General features: G+C 38.3%; 1 protein-coding gene across 5 annotated transcripts in view; it reads right to left on the bottom strand.

Moving 5' to 3' along the window:
• golga4 (golgin A4) overlaps positions 1 to 4,953 on the bottom strand; it is a 31,219-nt gene extending 26,266 nt beyond the window's left edge. For 3 of the 5 annotated variants that reach the window (XM_047352271.1, XM_047352274.1, XM_047352273.1), the window contains exons 1-3: positions 4,744 to 4,953; positions 2,417 to 2,494; positions 1,252 to 1,353 (exon numbers count right to left, since the gene is read on the bottom strand). In XM_047352271.1, coding sequence (XP_047208227.1) covers positions 1,252 to 1,353; positions 2,417 to 2,494; positions 4,744 to 4,824 — 261 coding nt within the window. In that variant the 5' untranslated portion in view covers positions 4,825 to 4,953. The remainder of the gene's footprint in view (positions 1 to 1,251; positions 1,354 to 2,416; positions 2,495 to 4,743) is intronic. The other 2 variants (XM_047352275.1, XM_047352276.1) reach the window with 2 other exon arrangements.
• Positions 4,954 to 15,621: the final 10,668 nt, after the last annotated feature.

Here is a 15,621-nt window from a genome sequence, read left to right as displayed (position 1 = left end):
GGAAGGTGCTGGATTTGGAAATGTTGGCAGCCTTTTGGACTGTTTAACATTTAAACTCTTTATAGATTTTGTATTTGCTTTTAGTAATAAGTAAAACCCTGTTTTTACAGCTACTGGTCTCTCCGTGTGATGTCACGTCTACTCCTTATATTAATAATTCATGACAGCAAAAAGCATGAGGGTTATAAAAAAAATTTATTTTCATTGCTGTCAATTATAATCTTAAAGAGAAATAGGAATCGGCTAAAATCGGAATTAGCAAGTCAAAGCCCGGTCAAATAAATTTGTGTTGGTGCACTCATAATGTGAATTGTTAATGTGTCAGAGTCACTGACAAAACAGGTATTTTAAACTAACAATCAGAATATATAATCTTCATTTGTTTTCTAAACAGACGACAGCCTTCACAGACAGCTGGTACTAAACTTTCTGCTAGCGCTGTATTTGCGCTGTATACACGGAGATACACTCCACATTTCAACAGCCTGGAGACTGTTTGTCAATCTACTAATCATGTATTGTTAAACACTGAAATACTATGAGCCATTCAGACAAAGAAGGCTCATCTTATCATCCCATTCAAGTTTTTTTGCATATAATTAGCAACAACTCTTTTTAAACTAGTACCTCATGAGTCAAGGTAAAGTAAGAAACTTGTTCTTTGTATGATTGTTATGAAATTGTACTTTTTCCTTCTGAAATAATACAGAACAAAAAACGAATTTATCGACACTAAATGAAAGTGATAAATAGAATGCACTGGGTTTGTTTATTTGGAAGAGTTCTGCTCAATTTAACATTTCTACCGATGCAGAAAATGTCAATTCTTCAAATAAACAAACCTGTTGAGAGAAGGTACAAAGGCCACAAGGCAAAATTACAGGATGTTAAGAGGCCTAAAGGCAACCAACTCAGCCTACCAAAGGACAAAGGGGGAGTATTACATTTTTTCCAGGTTAAGATAACTTAAAGGTTGGGCAAAAAACAAACACAGGGCACAACGCACAGAAGAATCTATCCCACAATATAAACCACATCTCCCATCAGATGCAGGGCCAGGTTATTGCATGAGATGCCTTCCTAATGCTAAACCCAAAGCAAACAGGACCAGGGAACAAGCTGTCCCTACTCGAGACACCTTCCTCTAACGATTCCCCAAACGCGCAGAATACAGGAGGAAGGAACGGGACAGGGCGAGGAGGAGGAGAAGGAGGAGCAGGAGGACGAGGCAGGAAGTGAGGGAAAACTCACCACACTGGCTACCTGGGCCGTTTTGGGTTGTTTTGAATGGTCCAGAGCAAAGATAGTATACTCAGAGAGAAAAGCGGGCTCTGCTATCATTCCGGCCAGCATCTGACCCCGTCAGTGCAGAAACGGGACGAAAGATGGGGAAAGGAGAGGAACACAGAGAGCAATGAGAAAAACAACACCATGAAAGTGAAACAGCGCTGAGGGAGGAGAGGGGTGTAGCCAGTCTGTCCATAGTAGGCTGGTCGAGATGGATGGAAAAGAGAAAGCAGACAGTGAGATAGAGGGAGAGAAACGACGTGGACTGGAAGAAAAATAAGAAAAGCTGAAAGTGAAAGACTTAATTAACATCAATGTCATGAACAACAGTTTGACATCTCTTTAAAATTTCACAAATGTTTGGCAAATCTCTTTCCAGTAACCAAACAAAACATTCTAAAAGAGACAAAGATGTCAAAGTGTTACAGATTTGTGAGATGGAAAAAAGATGTTGTGATGCCACCAGAACCTTTTGCTTATACTATGGTACAAAAATACATAGTATTTTCTGTTAAAGGCAGAAACTAGAGCATTGAATATTGACCTAAAAGGCATTATTACTGTCCAATCATGTGGTGTGTGAGCTAATAATTAGTAGAAAATTCCTTTGGACTGAGCCAGCTCTTCTTTTAATGAATAATACAAAACAAAGACATATTTAAAAAGTAAACGTTCAAATGTTAGCTTGTCAGGACACACACTAACCATCATCTTGTAGTCATGACCAGCACGCCTCAACATCCCTAAGTGCTTTATATTTACCTACAGATACTTGTACAGCCTAGCCCATATCTGCTGGAATAAAACAACCAGTCACCAGAAACAGAAAAACACTGAAAGGAAGGTACATTAAATACTCATAAACACTGGAAAATATAGGCTGCTGTCCTAAATGAAACCCTATATCGGTTATGTTTAATAATATGTTGCTGTCTTGTTCACCGTCTCCTTGCAAAGTAATCAGCAAGGCTAGATGTGTTACTGGTGTAGCAATAAGCAAACAGAAATATTGCTCAAGAGAGAAAATCAGTGTGTAAGCTGGGTCGGTGCTGGCTGTTTGAACACGAGCACAAACAATGCATATTCATTGCAGACAAATATATCTATCACAGATCGGCTCCATGCTCACCTGTCTGTCACTGGGAGAGGGGGAGCCATCATGATGGAAAGGGGGGGTCTGACTGCTGCGCCGGTCTCCAATGCCCATCTATCAGGATAAACTCATTAGTCTTTAGGATCTTTCATTTTAAAACAAGGTTATTGGTCAATATTTTTGTATATGACTATAATACTGCTGTGAACTTGATGGATTCTTAATTGTCATCAACCTCAACTGTTCACCTTCAAATCCTATAATCCTGATAGTACTAGTTTTAAAAAGACACGCAGTGGGTCCTACAAACTGCAAAACACACGCAGAAAAATAACTTGGTTGCAGTTAGATCTATTAAAGGTCTTTGATCCATAACGATTAACCTAAACCACAGAAAATAGGCAATCCAGCATTGTTTCACAAAATATGGGAAAGGCAAGCACAGAGAATGCATGAGCATGCTTATGAGCTCCACCTCTCTTAAAGACAATATTACTTCGCATGACCGAAAGCACATTGTTGCAAAAGAAGCAATGGCTTATATTTTTGGACAACATAATATATGTTAGGCAAGACCTCTTATGATTTTATAGCCACATCAGATCATGGTCCTATGATAAATATGCAATCATAAATCCCCCTTTACAGATCACTTTTGTTGATACTATTTGAGCTTTTAGAACATTACGTGGGTCTGTGGAACCAGAGGGGTTCAGAAAATAACTCAGCAGCAGTGACATGAGCACATGCATAAAATGAGGGTCAGGCATTTCACCAACACCCAGTAATAACTGGTTGAGCTGCAAGCCACAGTCCTCATGCTGGTATTAAATGCACTCAGTCCTTAATATACAAGAAACGTTGTTGCATTTCATCCTTAGACATATCTGCATCAGTGCTGATAAACTTTTCCAGGATCATGAAGTGGCAATGGTCTGGTTGTAGCCGAGACTGTGCTCCAGCTGATGTCCTTGCTTTGCTCGTAGTGGGCAGTCAAGTAAGTACATTTTCAATGCTTTTCTAATATTTTCTTATATTATGCTTCTTAAAGTGGCATCCCAACTGAACAAAATTGGTAATGGCTAGGGATGCTCCGATATTAAAATCTGAAGCAATGTCAATGTTAATATTGGTCTAATGGCTAATAACCGATATTATAAATATATTTCCCTACCTATTCAACACCACGAAAAATGGACCAGAACGCTGATATTGCCTCGCTGCTTCAGTTAAACACCCCACAATCTTGTGTAGCAACCATTACAAACCCAAGCAAATACCACATGGTCAACCCCTCCCTTTCCCTTCCTGAAACACATAACCAAATGGCAACAAGACGCAAACAAACATTGGTTATTAATATCAGCCCAGTGTTACTTATTGGATCAATACCGATATATAAAAAAAAGACTAACATTGGCCGATACTGATGTTAATGCCAGTATGTTGTGCATCCCTAATTTTGGCAGGTCAAAGCTTTCAAAAGCACAAAATCCTAATTGGTGCATTGCTATACTGATAGAGGATCTGTCATGAGGCAATTACTAGTCTTCAAATTCATCATACAGTTTGCCATCTTCTTCTAGCCAGAAACATTTTAAGCACAAAGGGTGATTAACAGCAGGCAAGATACTTCCTATTGAACATCACTGGTCAAATAATGACTCACCAAGAAACTCATTGCAAAATGTGAAATAATCAAGACAATTAGCAACTTCTCAGAGCAACAAGGGAGTTTTTGGTAACTGTATTTATATTTTGTATTTCTAACCAATCATAGCAGTAATAAGTAAACCACAGAGAAATATATGAACATTTAGATCACTGCAGGTGAAACTTTCAAGACAAAAACAGACAATTGTTCCTCCTTGGGCGCAACGTTGCTTAGTTTCTTTTAATTTTAAGACAACCAGAGAAATCGGGGCATTTGACATCAGTTGGATTACTGAGGCTCCAACAAACACAGCAACTATCGGACTTCAGTCTGCAACCAAAACAAGCAGCATAAAGTCACGCCCAACCTGTCAACGTGCTTCAAAATATTTAAAGCTAGTATGTTCGCTTAGAACACGTCTTGGTTCACTCCTTATGGGATTTTGTTTTCTATCTGGGACAACAAGAATTACCAGTTCAAGTTTGCTTTTAACTAACCTCTCTAGCAACAAACAGCTAACCCTCAACAAATGTCTTAGCCGGGTGCTAACGTTAACATTTCTCAGTAAAGTTGACTGCGTATTATTTAGACGGAACATCACAGAGGACTCGCCTCAAATAATAAACCATGTTTTGGCAACACTGTAGTTAGTTTATGAGCTGGTGTCCTTCAGAAACATAAACAGATGTTAGCTGTTAGCTCAACTAACCTGGGCCTGCTGCTGTGCTGCCTGCGCATTCCTCTGCGGCGACTGCTCCTCATTTATCTTCTGCTTAAGCTTTTTAAACATCTTGTCACACCGACAGCAGCAGGAGAGGAAAGGTCAACTGTCTGTTAGTGAACTGTTTGGTTTTATTTTGTTCAACCCAACATCCAGTCCTCAGGGCCCGGCTTCCCTGTTCGCTTGTGATTTCCAGCAGGCGACCAAGGTATCTGCGCATGTGCGGCCAACGTGGAGGAAAACTGGATGATTTAAAGGGCCAGTCCGGCTTAAATTCCACTTGGGACATAAATACAGCCTGTACGCATTTACTTTGTGTTGATATAGCAACACAAAGTAGTGTATAATTGTGAAGTGGATGAAAATTATGTATTGTTTTCAATTAATGTTGCAAATAAGAATCGTAAAAGTGTGATGTTCAATGTATTTAGTATGTTTTATTCTCACATACCTAAATGAAATTCTGTAATTTCCTTCAGAAATCACTTAATTGATTTTTTACCTGTGTGTAATTTCCTCTCAGTATAAATACGTTCTTTGAAGGCCTTATAGGTTTGTTGGTTAATGGACGTTAGTGAAGAGACAGCATTATAAAGTCCAAAGAATACACCAGACAGGTCAGGGACAAAGTCTGAAGAACTCTATAGCAGAGTTGGGCTTTAAAACAATATCCCAAGCTTTGAACATCTTACAGAGCACTGTTCAGTCCTTCACCTGAAAATGGAAATAGTATGGCACACCTGCAAACGGAGCAATACATGGAAGTCCACCCAAACTGACAGGCTGGGCAACGGAGGGAATAATTATGAAAAAGCAAAGAGACCTGTGATAACTCTGGAGCAGCTGTAAATGGTAAATAGTGTGCACTTGTATAGCACTTTAGTCATCCACCCATAAACTAAGAGTGGTAGTCTATAATTTAGCCACAGTCTGGGGCAGACCGACAGAGCTTTCTGAACAACTTCAGCATGAAAGGCTGATGAAGTGTCTTGCCCAAGGACACAACAACAGACATACAGAGCAGGGCTTTGAACCAGCAACCCACCAGTTACAGGACAAACCCCTACCACCTGAACCACTGTTGCCCCATTGTTGCTGTAGTGGTCCACAGGTCAGGTGGAGGAATCTGTTGAAGGACATTTATTTGTCACTCCACAAATCTATCCTTAATGGAAGAGTGATGAACAGAAAGTTATTCCTGAAAAATAGCCATGGGGAATCTTTTATGCATGTAGGGGACAAAGCAAAAATGTGGAAGAAGGTGCTCTGGTCAGATGGCACCAAACATAAACATTTTGAGCTGTGCACAAAAGGCTATGTGTGGCCAAATAAAACAACGCAGCACACAATTCTGAATACACAATCTTCACACTTTTCTTCCGCACGGAAACTAATCATAGCATATGAAGCTAAATACACGACAAAACAGGGATATAAGAAAATTGACAAAAATAAAAAAAGTAGTGTCTAAGATATTTGTTCTTCTATTTTCCTATTTTTGCATGTGATATATCGACATGATGTGCAAGAGGTTCATACAAACACAATGATTCACTGTGGATGTATGCAACAGTCTTATTTGGACATAAGAGGGCGCTGCTTAATCATGTCGGCTAAGATTTAGGTCAGTTGAAAGCACATCTAACTGGTTTTCCTTTTATCTTGCATACTCTAATCTAGATTTATGATCTGATTTGTATTCTTTTTGATAGAACCTCAAGTATTTAATTATCATTCAAATGAATGTTGCAGGAAAAACCTACAGTGTTACTCAGTGTTGCAACCTTTGCAGCTTTCTGTGTGGTAATTAATGCCTCTTTTCCTCTACACTTGCATCAGTGCCAGGTTTTCTACTGCATAGCTGTTGAACAGAGTCCAAAAGATAATGTCCTTAGAACCAAATTATCTCATCTCATAATTCCTTTTTGCACAATTTCTGCTGAGCACAAAGATTTTGTGCTATAGAAAATACATTTAAAAGGTTCATACTTTCAATACAATACATGAATGTTTTCACACTATTTTATAAGGAAAATAATTATGAAAATGAGAATATTCAAAATGCAAATATTTATTAAAAACTTAAATTCAATAAATTATGCAAATAACTACAGAAACCCTTCTTTATGATGTGAAACTGTATATAATACCAACACTTAACTTGTGATTTAACTTTTTTAGTTTATAATTTGTCTTCACTGTAAGATATTCTTTTTGTTGCCATATGACACACACATATCAAAATGCTCTTGTTAAGTATATGATCTGTGCTAAAATCCCAGCATTCTGGTGGGTCATGTTAATCTCATATCGATGCGCATTCAAAAATAGAGCATGCATCTTGCTCTTCTGAGTCATATTGTCCTCGGGTAATGCAATGAAAACAGCAACAGACAGAGAAGTTGATGGAGAAGATCACATCATAGGCATGAGTCATGGTTTAAATAGGTGGTATTTTCCCTCTTCTGGGATTGGGCCATGTGGAGATATCTGAATCACACTTGTCTTTCAGCTTTAGAGGGAATATGAATCCTGCAATCTTAAGCTGCAATTCCTTTAAAATGAAAAGAACAATATGATTTACATTTTTAGCATTTTGAGTCTAAAGCTTTCGACTCAATTGGAGATCGGAGTTGATCTCTGACGGATGGCTGGTATGGGTGGCTAACGGCAAAGTGATGCCACTCCCCTTTACTGTGCAGCAGTTAATACTTCATCCCCGGACATTCAGCTCAGGGGACATGAAGTTGAAGAGGAATTGGTTACTGATGTTCTCCTGGCATTTTTCTGGAACTTCAAACAGAAAGACATTAGATTTTATTGGACGTTGTGAGTCATATATTGCTGACTCAAAATTTGCTATAAGCTTCTATTCTTTTTAGAGCAGTCCAAGCAGAAAATCATTTGCAGTCTGTAGTTGACAAATACAGGACTTCTAGATTAATTTCTGTGCCTTGCAAAAGTAGTAATTTCCCTTGAACTTATACACATTTTGTCATGTTACAGCCACAAACATCAATGTATGTTATTGATATCTTATGTGACAGACCAGCAAAAAGTAGCACATTATGAAAAAGATGGAAATGGTTTTCTTTTTTTTTTCTATATATAATAATTTGAAAAGTGTGGCATGCATACAGTATGTATTAATCCCTCTTTATTATAATACCTCTAATTAAGCTAAAGTGCAACCACTGGCTTCAGATGTCACCTAATCACTTAAAGTAGAGGCCACCTGTGTGCAGTTAAAATATAAATGCAGCAGTACTGAGAAGGCATAGATTTTTGTCAGAGGACATCAGTTGTCAAACAGCATCATGGAGTTTAAGGAGCCCATCGGACAGATCAAGGATAAAGTTTAAGTTTATAGCAGGATAAGGTTGTAAAACAAAATCCCATGCTTTGAACATTTCAAAGAGCATTGTTCAATCCATCATCCAAAAATGGAAATGGTTCACAAACATAACTGCAAACCTGATAAAACATGGCCATCAATTTAAACAGACAACAAACAGTCATATTATATCAAAACCGAACTTTCTGGCCTATTTGCAAAACGCTTTATGTGTTGGAAAGCTAACACTGCACATCACCCTGCACACACCCTCCTTACAGTGAAACTTGGTTGTTGCAACATTTGGTGGGAAAGCTTTTTTCATCATCGACAGGGAAGTTGATCAGAACTGATGGGAAGATGGATGAAACTAATTACAGTAAAATCCTGGAAGAAAACCCCTTAGATGCTGCGGAAGAACTAAGACTGGGACGGAGGTTCACCCTCTAGGAGGAGAACAACCCTAAACATACAGCCAGAGCTACAATGGAATGGTTTAGATCAAAGCACATTCATTCATAGAATGGCAAAAACAAAGCCCAGCCCTAAGTCCAATTTAGAATCTGTGGCAAAACTTAAATACTGTCACAGAACATGCTCTCTGTACCATGATCAAAAATTGAACTTGACCAATTCTGAAAAGAAAAACTGTCAAAAAATATTAGATTCTAGATGTGTAAGGCTGGAAGAGACATTCACCAAGAGACCTACAGCTGTAATCGCAGCAAAAAGTGGGTTTGTAAAGTATTGACTCAGGACGGCTGAGCCCAAATGCTCCACGGTTTTCAGATTATTTGTTAAAAATTTTGAAACATTACTGTAACCTGACTTCTTAAGTGTATTCATCACCATTAGCAAGGACACATTTTGTTTGTAGTGCTAAGCATGGCTGCTGTCATTCAGATGGCTCTAAACAAATTTTTTAAGATCTCAAAGTTTAAATTGCAAAGAAAACAATTAATTTGCTGTGCATTGTCTAAAGTGCATTTAATTTGAAACATGCTACGGTAGCAGTAACAGACAGCAGGATCTAAACGGGGCAAAGCATTTTACTGATAGGTGTGTGGCAGACATCCAGAACCAAGGTCCAGCCTGTAGGACAGTAATACAGCCCTAACATTTCTTGTATCTGGCCCCAAAACTCTGCAGTCTCATTAAATTGCTTCACGCCTAATTGTATTTCTTTAGGGAACCAGACTGATTAAACATTATATATAGCCCTGTTGTTGCTTGTTCTAAACACTCTTTCTTCCTTTTTCAATGGCACAGAAAATCCCATATTTTATTTGTTACACTACATTTCACATTTGTTTTCTTTATTTTGTCTTGATGCAAGCAATTGTCAGTCATGAACTAAGGTTATGGAGACACATCTTCTAAAAACTGATTGATTTATAGATAAAGGCCTGTAGACTAGTAGCTCTCACCCTTTTCCAGTCTCCCATGGTGTCATCATCTGGTTGTTCAGTGCTACATCCTGTCACTGCAGGGCTGTGCCAGCTTTGAGAGCCCGTTTCAGAAGCAGTTTCTGGCTATGTGTCTGTCACTGGCATATGGAGAACATTTGCACAGCTAAGAGCAGAGCAATGCATTTCATAACCAGCTGAAAATTGTGATCCATAGTTTTTACGAGCGTCTCACAAATCTGGCCATAGAGGTGAAGAGATTAAGAGGAGGCCAAAATGGCTAGAAATAGCACTGAAAACAACACAAAAATTACATTTAAGTCTGGGGTTGACTCCCTCTACAATCAGAAAGGATATTGTGAAACTGTTTTTTGGTGGTATTTTCTTTTTGTAGGTACAATTATTGATCAGAAATGTGGGAAATGTAAACATTTTCCAATATTTCATTGGTTATTATATTAATTAAATCACAGAGCCACTTGCTGCTTTGGAACTGCAGGTTGCAGACCCCTGATCTAGCAGATGGAAACTGTGATCCTGCCTCAATACAGCTGAAACTAAAAGTGCATCACCTTCATTTTTAATACATTGTTAAAGTGAAATTGTAAAGGTAAAAAAGGAAATTGGTTCAAGGCACCAATGAGTTACGGCCAACACATATCATCTTAAGAAATTGATTTAGTATTATGTCTTTAATACAGGGCCATAACAGGACCCAGTTCTGCAGGGGCACTGGCCCCTGTTGGTCCCTGTCTAGAACCGCCCATGGTAGGAGTGTCCCAGTGGAATATTATAACCGCCACCAGAAAAAAGTCTGTAACCTGAAATAAGGTTATAGGGGGAAAGGTTACTCTTTAAAATGGAATTTAGCCATTGACATGTCCTACCAGGAAAGCACAAAGGTGACAGTAACCATGGCACTCCTCCATATAACTGAACAGTTGAGTCACAACTGTGAAGCAGATTGTACAATTTTCACAGCAGGCCCTTTCCTGATGTAAAAAAATGCAGATGTAGCTTTTTACATGTTAATAAGGGTTCTGTGCAGCACCCTCATGGTGTCATGTCCAATTCATCTACAGGGTTTGTAAAACACCAGTGGCTGAAGAGCAGTTACTGTTAATCAGGAGCAGGTGTGCGTAAATCAGCTGATGGCGGAGAACACATGGAGGACTATGTTAGCCTAGCAACTTTACCTAAACCTTGATGCCAAACATAAAGTTTTGTTTTTATTGTGTCATGGAAGATGAGCAGATTTTTTTCTAACACAAGATAAACCACTTCAAGCGTGCCATAATGGTAGTCGCATGAGTGGGGCTACATGCTTATTAATGGTATTTCTTCCAAATACTGGTGTGCTGAAGCTTCATGAAGGGTTTAAAGCTTTCTGTGCATTGTGCTGTTATGCATCTTAAGTCCTCAATATTTTCCTTAATTTCACTTTCTTCACAGGTTTTCCACAATGCATAAAATTACGTTTAATGAAAATATCTAAAAAAATGTAGGACCTAAGCAATTTTATGTGACATCTATTCTGTTTCAGGTTGGAGATTGTGGCATTTAAATGCAGGAACATAAATTACCTCAGAATACTGTTAGTTTTTAAGTTTTCAATCTATATAAATCAGTATCTTCCTTCAGATGCACAACGTCTTACAGCACTGGGGAGTGGAGCAACAGCTGCAGGATCTCATAGTGCTGAAGCCGAATCAGGAGGACTTTCCAAGGTAAAAACAACTCTTTGGTCGGTAGTGCGTCCGTACATTGTCCATTGCAACCAACTGTTGTACCGGCCCATGGGCGGTAGTAGTCTCCTTAAGTTTAGTTGTATGGACAAAGGATTGCCATCGGCCCATCCACTAATATGTCCAGTTGGCATCAGAAATATTGTTTTAGAGACAGTAAAAAACAGCACCATGTGCACCCAAAGCTTACATGTGCCTGTACATGTAGTGTCTAAAACCCCTGAGCAACTGAAAAAGGAGTTGTGTTGCTGTTTAATGCGGGTCAACTGTGCCCGGCTAACAGCTCAGCTGCCCAGGTTATTTCCCCAAGCACACCACATACTGTGTATCATTATTTCCATTAAGAAGTTAGAAAAATACCCTGCATCGTGGAGCATGAAGCCAACGCACTAATTGATGGAAGTTTTTGCTAAGTATGGCCCACATTTTTGTTATTTGTTTAAATGTTACAGGATGTTTTTAATTTACTGTTTCAATCACAAGATTAAAAGAAAATGACTCAACACATATTCATCTCCACCCTGTAACATGTATAATAAGAGATAATATACATCTTCCCTTTAAATTAAACCTTCAATAATAATAAAAACATCAATAAAACAATTTTTCATTTTTATTGATTTCAGGTTATAGCTGTTTGTGTGTTTAATAATAGCCTTTAACAATTGTAGCAACACTGACAACTATTCTGCACATGTGGCATTGTATCACTTTAATGAATGCTGGGTGCAAAAGATCTAATGTACTGTGTGACAAATTAGCTATGACCAAAATCTTTCCACTCTTATGTTTTCGTTCAGGATTTCTACTTTCTGTAATAATTAAATCTTTTAACGTGCATTTATGTAAAGCAATGGGGGTCTTTATGTCATGATCACACTAATGATCCCAAAGCTTGCATGCAGCTCGTTTCCTTACTGTATGTAAGTCAAGGTCTTTTGTGATACCAGATACCAGCTGAGAGGATGGATTGGTGAAGAGTTAAACTGCAGTCTCCCACAGTAGCAAAAGCAGTTATCAGGCCTTTCTCTGCAGTGGTGGAGTCACACAGAGCTGCTCATTTACCCCAGGGACATTATTGTTGTATCTTTTCTCAGTTCCTTTTGTTTCATCAGCACCAGTATATCATAGCTCTACATAAGTGTGGTGTGAAGAAAAAAAAGATTCATCTAGCTTTTTGGAGGTACCATGTACATCAATGGAACAGTAATAAGTTGTGTTAGGACTGATCATCTAATTTTTTTTACATTTCCCAGTAATACCACTTGAGGATGTAGCTGAATTTCTGTTTTTCCAATAAGAATATTGTATATTTTTATAGGAGGCTTTGTACAAAAAAAAAAAAAGCAGTATAAAGAGAGAGGGGGAGGGGGTTTCACCTGAGACTGTTCTATATTTACAGTGAATGCTGCTGCCAGTATTGTTATTTCTCATTCATCTCCATCTTGTTTTCCTTTTAAACACCTCGTGGTATCTCCAGTTCATAAAAACCCTCAGATCTCCAAGACTTCATATTCAACTTTGTCTCATTTCAAAAGCTCATTAGTGCTTATTTCTATTTATTTTAAATAGAATCGCTAAAAACACCAACACAGTTGACTCACAAATGACTCACCACTCAAATAAACTGTATTCATTTATACATATTAAACTGTTTATTAGATTTGTTCAGTAGCTGTCAATAAATGACCAGGAGGCATTTTAGAGTGATACCCTCACAGAAACCTATTTGGAAATCTCCAGTCTTTACTTCCATCAAACACACTCTGACCTCCCTTTTATATTGTTTTATATGCTTCACAGAATTAGAAGGACAACAGAAAATTATCTTTAATAGGGAAATTAGGATAGACATGGTTAACAATTTTTATTGCAAAAGCAACAGACTGCAAACCCCTCTTTAAACGCCTCAGAACGCTTGTATATTCGCCGATAAAATTCAATGATCATAGAGCCTTTAAAAAACATAATATAAATAATATGTTAATAAATCAGATCACAGATGTGGGAAAGCATTGTAATGTGTAAATTATTTTAGTGGTTTCACCCCATTTATCCTTTGTGCCAAAAAAATGGAAAATATGCATCTACTGAGCTGCGGGTACAAACTATTAAAATAAAGAAGCCAGATTATACAGGGGTGCCCCAGTGTGTTTTAGAAAGTGTTGAGGTAGGAAAACTTTACTGGCCGTCAGTTAATTCTTACATTACTCCTCACCTCTCCCCGACTCTTTTTATTTGGCACCCCAAAGGACAATCCTCAGTCAGAGATCAGTTGTACATTTCCACAAGTTTATTAAAACCAATCTGAATTCAGAGAGGGAGACACACACTTACACTGGTACCTGGAAACGTCTGTGTGTTGTCCGTTTTGGAGGGACCACAAATACCTTTATATACCCCTCGCTGCTATGCAGTACACATACACAATCATTCTATCTGTGGATATCTCCCCAGCAACCATATAACCTCATATCCAAATAAGGAGTACTTCTGGTTCTTCTCTTATAACAAACTTATCCTGCCTTGTCTCCTTCCCCAATTTATGACCTTGCCCTCTCTGTGCACTGTTCTCCCCTGTCTTCTTCTCCCCCATCAGTGATTCCTTGTCCTTCACTAATTTATGACTTTGGACTCTCTACTTCACTCCCTAAGCTTGAACCCCTCTGCTCTATGTACACATGTCAGTTACACACAGAGATAGTTAATATTACACACATCGATATTTTATATTCTACAAAAGAGACCACAATGAATAAAAATGTAGTTATTCCTATGACTTATCTTTTGCAATCATGTCCACATAGATGCAAGAGTTGGTATGGAGATGCTAAGTTTAATGTTACGTTCACTTGCAGCCACTGAAGACGAGCAATAACTCACTGATCTATTTACAAACTGTTACAGTTTGCGTAGTTGACAAAAAAAAAAAAAAAAAGAAGGATTGAATTAGCTTTAACTAATGACATTATTAACATAATTTTCAAGCCATAAGGGTTCCTTAGTTAGAAGCACAGCAGCTGCATTCTCAAAGTGTTGTGTGAGAATTAAATTTATCTCAGGACCTCATGGCCAGCATGGGGCCCTAGGCATTCTCAAAGTTTGCTTTGACCTCAGGCCGGTCCTGTTCCTCATTTACAGGAAAAAACTATGTAAAACATTCAAATGTTATACATTGTAGAAATGTCCTTCCTGACTGGGGCTATTATGTATCGACTCATGTACGACCTTGTTATTCCGAAACCAGACCACAGTGTGGAATTTTTTACACCTTTATTGTGCAGATATTTTTGTGTACTGCTGTGCTTGTATCCCAGACAAGCATAATAATCGAGCCAAAGTTGGTCACTTATCTTATTTATTCATGAATTATATCAACCAAGTTCCAATTAGCTCTTGCACTGATGTGCATATGTCTAATTAGATCCACTTTCATGTTTTTGTTATACAACAAGGCATCAGCTGCCACCGATAGCAGCTCATATGCGGCTAATAACGTGATTAGTCATCACTCCTGTCATTGAAAATGTCTCAAGTCTTCTCTTTGCATCCATGAGAGAAGAGAAAAGGTTGGTCTTGTGATGTGCAGGCAGGCCTCTTCCCTGTGAAGGCAGGAAGAGCTGTCGATCTGAGCTATGATCACCATGCCGGTAGTTCTAAAATGCTGCTTTATGGCAGAGGATGAGAGCAGCCCTGCTGGTACTGATTCCTCACTGTTGGGGCTCCTGGCGGCAAAGCTAGAAGACAAAAGAAACTGTAATCTCATTATGTTCAATTTGGATAAATACAGTATTGGTCAGCAGAACAAAAATCCTAAACCTGTGTCTTGGAGCAAACATACATCTTAAAATTGTTCTGTTTTTGCATCATATTAACACCATTGTAGCTTTGGATGCATTTTCATTCATTGTCAAATGTTTATGAGCTTTTGCTATAAATTGCTGACTGAGATATAATAACATAACAATTCACTGAAGGTGCAAAATAGTGACTGAAACTCACTACTTGTAAGCATGTTTCTACTTAAAAGGTACAATATATCCGAATCCGAATCAGCTTTATTGCCAAGTTCGTACATACAAACAAGGAATTTGCCTCCGGTACACTTTGCTCTTTTGTTCTGTTTTTGCATTACAGAATATACAAATTTACAATTTACAATGTACAATATACACATATCTAATAAAAAGTGTGCATTTGCAACATCTGTATGCTGTTGTTCTGTACTCTATTGAATGTTCATCAGAGAATCAGCCTGGGGGAAGAAACTGTCTCTGTGGCGGCTGGTTTTAGTGAACAGTGCTCTGTAGCGGCGGCCTGAAGATAAAACTCTAAACAGTTTATGTGCAGGGTGTGTGGGGTCTGCAGAGATTTTAGCAGC

The sequence above is a fragment of the Girardinichthys multiradiatus genome, chromosome 22 (genome assembly GCF_021462225.1).
Source record: "Girardinichthys multiradiatus isolate DD_20200921_A chromosome 22, DD_fGirMul_XY1, whole genome shotgun sequence".
Taxonomy (NCBI): Eukaryota; Metazoa; Chordata; class Actinopteri; order Cyprinodontiformes; family Goodeidae; genus Girardinichthys; species Girardinichthys multiradiatus.
This window is presented reverse-complemented; position numbering and strand designations above follow the sequence as displayed.